The sequence below is a fragment of the Anomaloglossus baeobatrachus genome, chromosome 5 (genome assembly GCF_048569485.1).
Source record: "Anomaloglossus baeobatrachus isolate aAnoBae1 chromosome 5, aAnoBae1.hap1, whole genome shotgun sequence".
NCBI lineage: Eukaryota > Metazoa > Chordata > Amphibia > Anura > Aromobatidae > Anomaloglossus > Anomaloglossus baeobatrachus.
Window position 1 is genome coordinate 32,981,124 of NC_134357.1, and position 6,000 is coordinate 32,987,123.

Here is a 6,000-nt window from a genome sequence, read left to right on the forward strand (position 1 = left end):
GTTCCTGTCCACCCATAAATTGGAATTGTTTTTTTTAACCCAAAGAGAGGCACTACAGTAGGCAAGGACCCAACAAAATGAGGTAGCCTTGCCGTTGGCTGTTGGGCTCACATAAAACTGGTAACTGTCTCCTTTTTATTGCTAACCTAAGGATAGGCCATCAATGTACAAGTGGTGGATAACGCCTTTAAGATAAAAAGGAAGGCTATAAACGTGTTGAATAAGTATTACCGTGTTGTGTGATTTGTGCTATGCAAATGTGAAATTAAGGCGTTCAGAGAGATCCTTATATACGCGTAGCAATCCGCGTTGTGCAAAAAAGGGCGTTGGAAATTATTATTGAATAGTCTCCCTATTATGTTTTTTTTCCACCTTCACACCTTTTCCTTGACCTTGACCCTTGAACCCATTTGCTAAAAATGCAGTTCCCTTGTAGAGGAGAACCCTACGCTCAGCTATGAGGAGGATGGGCCTAAAAAATGGCTTCGAGAACACATACACCCTTGAAGTTTTACCTTTTCTTTAAAAATCTCACCTACCCATGAGTTGTCGTGCCTTCCTTTCTGAGAGTGGACGGCTATGAGGCTGGTTCATATGCTTCGATGAAAATTGCCAGTGTGTTCTTGTCAGCCCGATCTTTTCCCTCTGCTTGTGGTTTATAGTGAAGTGATGGAAGATTAGGAGATGAAAAAAAATGATGGCCACCAAGGGCACCATAAAGAACAAGATGCTGCGGGTCTGCATGATGCTTTTGTAAACGATATATGGCTTTGGCTCCAGCATTTCACACACTGTTGAGTCAAGGACAACTTTATCCCGAGAAGTAGCAGTATAGTCCAGGATGCACGCTGCAGACTCGCCATATACAATGGCCACAGGTATAGTGCTAAGGAACGACAAAATCCAGATGAAGGCCAATAAATAAGCCATCCGGGATTTTCGAAGTCCAGTGATAGACCACATGGGATGACATATGGCAAAGTATCTCTCAGAAGTGAATGCAATGATGGTCCAACTGGTGGTGGCACAGTAGACCTGTCTGATCATGAAATATAGTTTACACACTGTGTCGGATAGAGCCCATGGGTAATACTGCCAAAAGTACCTGTACAAAGTCACTGGAATAGTCAACAGAAGTAGGATATCGGCCAAGGCCAAACTCAAGAGATAGAAACGAACAGCGCTCACTCTCATCCTACCGTTCCTCATTAAAGTAAGGATACTCAGCCCATTGGCCAAAATACCAAAAAGAAAGAGAAGACTGTAAAATATAGTGGCCGGAATGGCTACATAATTGGGCTCCTGCTTTTGGGCACCAATGAAGAGGTGATGCAGAGTCCTCCGAGAGTTGTTGGAGCCATCACTTTCATTCCAAAGAGATCCATTGTCAACGTTGATGTAGTTGAGGCATTCATTGTGAGCGGCTGCATTCGACTGGTTCATTTCCAAAACTCGGGCCAAGTTAGGAGTTTTCAAGGCTAAATGGTAACACAATTGAGAAGGGATCATTAAAACGAGAAGTAAAATTAGGCAGAATGAAGTATGATTACACATTTCAGCTACATGGAAAGCTCTACAACGACATTATGGAAGAATGGTGGCTGATTACACAGATAGACTTTATTATTCTGTAGTGCAAATTCTTGATTAGTTGGATAAATTGACGTAGGCTCCAATATATTACTCATAATCAGACATTACTGTAGAAAAGCAAGCGGTTATCAATGTAAAAGTATGGGACTCCAATCAGAAAACCAAAACTAAAGCAGAAAAATCATCAATGTAACCTAAGCTAGTTGTGGTTTTATTTATTAAGGGGTTGTTTCACTACAGATGGCGACCAACATGGGTCAGGCTGTTGCAATGTGATAAACAACTGATTTTGCCATCGGAAGCCATGGACAGCCAGACATCTACTCTGCTGTGGCAACTGCATGGACAATGGGGTATTACACTTTAGCCATTCTGCTAGGCATGAAAAATCTGACTGTAGCGCCAATGTCTCTATCTCTGAACATGACGGTGTCTCAGTGCGTCCTAGCGCCATTGTCCCTGTATGTTCCTCTCCCGCTCCCTCAGCAGGAATACCGCTGCAGTTACCTCACTGGCTGCCCACTGGCTTGCGTATGTGCATGTGCTGCTTGGTCCTCTGCTCGCCCGAATGGTCACGCGGGGTTTTCTGTCCTCCAGCCTGAGCCTGATGTCCTGCACCCACAACCTGATGACCGATGTCCTTCTGTCACATCTGTCTCTCTGTATTATGAGACTAGTGACATATTCAGGACTTGAGAGTCATTTCCATTCTTGACTCTCAATATTAAACATGTTTCCTTTTCTTTGGCAATCATATGGTTAATGTCACTATTCCTTGCCAGCAGGCAGGCTAATTACCAGCTCAGGTGTTTCCGGTTTTGGACCACTCCCAGTCCCTTTATATACCCTCTGCTACCAGCAGAGGGTACTGGTTATTCTCTTTGCCATTTGGATGCTGGTCCTGGAGGTGGAAGGAGCTGCTGAAACCTTAAGTTAAAGTTGCTGTGGTGGCTGCAGTCTTGTTGCTGACTGCAGCAGTCTGTTGTGGTTTTCCCCCCTGTATGTCTTCCTTCCTCATTGTGTTGTTCTTGTGAAGAAGTGGGGCAAGCATCCCTTACCTGCCCACTCACTAGCCAGGGACTATTCTAGGGTCTTTTCAGGGATTCAGGTTCCTGCTCGGCGACAGGTGAGGAACCTGTATAGGGACTGGCTAGGATTGCAGGGTACAGCGGCAGGTAAGTGAAGGAGGTGCCCATCTTCCCTCTCACTAGTCCTAGGGCCCTCCATTGTTTGTGTCCCCGGTGTACCCCTTATTTGTCGTGGTGATATCCCTGTTGTAGCCCCTGTTGTAGTGTGCTTTGCTTCACGCCGGACCATCCATAGTCCATGTCGTGACTCCTTCCTGGTGTTCTGTGCCTAATATCCTGTACCTGTATCCCGATTACCTGTGCCTTATGACCTGTATCTGGTGTCCAGTCTCCTTCCTGATGTCTTGTACCTGAATTCTGAAGCTGAAGTCTGATTCACCTGAACCTGAATTCCGAAGTCCTGAACCTGTAATCCGATGACCGGTGTCCTTCCTCATGTCATGTGCCTGAGGACCTGTGCCTTATGTCCTGTGTCTGTTCTTGTGTACCCATTCCACTGCTGTTTGAGTCCTTGTGTCTGCACAGTCTGTCTGCCAGTACCTGCCCTATCTGTGACTATACCCCTGTCCTGCTCTCACCCAGCTCCACTCAGCTGCCACAGTCCTTGGTTCTTCCCTGGTAGTTGCACCTGGTATCTGGCAGCAGCCAAGCCCATCCCCACCATCAGAGGCGCTGGTGAATATCCGGTAGGCACTTAGTTAAGTCCCTCCCACATCAGAGTAAGCCCGGGTCTACCGTGTGGTTGGGTGGGTCCACTCCCGCTCGTAACCCCAGCGATAGTAACACCGATATAGTTGAGAAAACTGAGTAATGACCACAGAAGATGTCACTTAGCTTTCCAAGAATGAAATACCAAATTCAGCGCAACAAGGCAGATTTGCTGATCTTATAAGTATTATGGGATTTATCCTTTTGTGAATATGCTATAATTGTCCGGTTTAGTAGGTTTACCTTCTTTGGACATGTAGGTCATAGAAAGTACACTAAATTGATACCTTGATATCTGCAAATTTATTATTATTATTATTATTATTATTATTATTATTTATTTGATGTATTATTCCAAAGAAATCTACATTTTTCTTGATATGTAAATGAGCTGTTAAGATCTATGGGCTGGACATAGATCTCCCCAAGAATCTGCGTCCAGAGATTATTATAAATGAAAGAGGGCATCACCAGTGTGAGACATGTAATGACTGACATACAATTTCCAAAATAGTAGCTGCACTCAAGTAAAGGGAAGGAGAAAAAAACAAGAATGTAGATGGTGGACATTGGAATGTGAACACACATTACTGCCAAGAAAACATGAAAATATTGTTTTGAGAAAAATGAGTTACTTAGCAAATAAAAGTGGCCAAATTTACTTGTGCCCAGCTCCAACGTCAAGGTGTAACTCTCATCTGGGTCCCACTCTAATTGCTAGGCCTCTCTTCTCCAAACTGACCTTTTATATGGGCTAGAATAGAACCTGCAAAAGGAACATTAAAAACACCTGAAATAACTGGGAGGAGTGCGCAGACAAAGAAAATAATCTCATAGTCTGAACTGGTGCATACTGAAAATGACATACAATATCCAAAATAACAGTTGCACTCAAGTAAAGGGAAGGAGAAAAACAAGAATGTAGATGATGAATATTGGAAGGTACATGTACATTCTTGTTTTTTTTCCTTCCCTTTACTTAAGTGCAGCTGCTATTTTAGATATTGTATGTCATGTTCAGTATGCACCAGTTCAGACTATGAGATTAGGTAGTGCCGGCAATTTGTCTATTATGTAATGATTGACAATCTGCTCTCCTGACCTACATGGGTTTGTTAGTCAATTACCATTTCAGAATGATAGATGGAAGTCAGGACCTCTATTTTGGAGAATGATCCACATTAGTAGTTAATTAAGTCTGTTCTAAGTATATGCCAAAAATGCCTAAGATGTATAGTTCCTTTAACAGTCCGAAATAGCACATTTTCTTGACCACTCATAATCAACTTTTACATTATTATTATTATTAGTATTATTATTAATAATAATAATATTTTTATTCATATATAATTATCATCATTGCTATTCATATTTGATTATAATTTACTGTATATATAATATATTAATTATTATATAATGTATCATTTACTATTTTGACACAATTATTGTACCTGCATTCAAGGACTCAAATGAGAAAAAAAAAGTAAAATTCTAGCATTTTTATATTGGCGCTTTGGCAGAATTATCTGTACATTATCCTACATGTGCGCAGTATTGGAATAGGAGCAATGACATTTATTACTGGAGGCAGAATTATAATGTACTGACTATAGCAATATATCATAATCATAATTGACATTCTGCAATTTTTCATTTTCTCATTCAGATTTTTGTCTTGCTTTAAACCACTTATTAATTGCATTTCTGTCACTTTTTTGTGCATAAATTTTGAAATGTGATTTCGCCAATTTCCTTAAAACCTCGCCTTTGGAACCAGGTGCCAACAGGACAGAACTGGAGCCAGGTACAGGCAGGACAGAACTGGAACCAGGTACCAACATGGTAGGATGGGCTGGGACCAGGTACAGGCAGGACAGAAAGGGCTGGGACCAGGTGGCAACAGGACAGGACTGGAACCAGGTACAGGCGGGACAGGACAGACAGGACAGACAGGAAGACCTGACAACTGGCTGGCTAGGGCACGGAACACTAACTAAACAAGTAATTGATCAGGCACCTCCCCTAGTGGGAGAATGCCATAAGTACCCAGTGCCTCTCAGCGATGGGCTCAGAGGCACTTCCAGGGACTGATGCGCTGGCTCTTTACGAGAAGGGCAGCGGTGTGCGTGCACGCCCTACGAGCACTCCCGGAGGACATTTGCTGCGTGCACAGGCGCCGCGAGGGGGAAGCAAGAGGCACCCACGTGAAGCACCGTGGAGAAGCTGTGTAGCGTGGAGAGGGTTGGCGCGCGCATCCCTGCGGCGTGGAAAGGGTTGGTGCGCGCATCCCTTTGGGGACGCCAGCACTACAATGAATCTGTGACCCAAAAACCTTTGTCTTGCAGGCCCTTATAAGTGTTTACAGGAATGCATAAAGAAATAAATAATACATAAACAAACCTATATAGGAAAGTTTTTTTATTTTTTGACAAATGGTGCAAATAGGTTGTATTTCCGAAAGAAAATTGGAAAACTGTGCAGCAGTGTGACATTTATAGACTGAATAAATACCTTGAATGTTGTTTGTTTTTTGCAGGAGGTTGGCCGATTTCGAGTTCTTTAGTTCCAAGTTTAATAACTCTCCCGTGCTACAGATTAAATCTATTTTAGT

General features: G+C 42.9%; 1 protein-coding gene across 2 annotated transcripts in view; it reads right to left on the reverse strand.

Moving 5' to 3' along the window:
• LOC142310742 (neurotensin receptor type 1-like) overlaps positions 1-6,000 on the reverse strand; it is a 53,044-nt gene that overhangs the window by 4,213 nt on the left and 42,831 nt on the right. Inside the window, exons 1-2 of one of the 2 annotated variants that reach the window (XM_075348378.1) lie at positions 4,052-4,149; positions 540-1,478 (exon numbers count right to left, since the gene is read on the reverse strand). In XM_075348378.1, the coding sequence (XP_075204493.1) occupies positions 540-1,443 (904 nt within the window). In that variant the 5' untranslated portion in view covers positions 1,444-1,478; positions 4,052-4,149. Of the gene's footprint in view, positions 1-539; positions 1,479-4,051; positions 4,150-6,000 lie in introns of those variants that run through there. The other variant, XM_075348377.1, reaches the window with a different exon arrangement.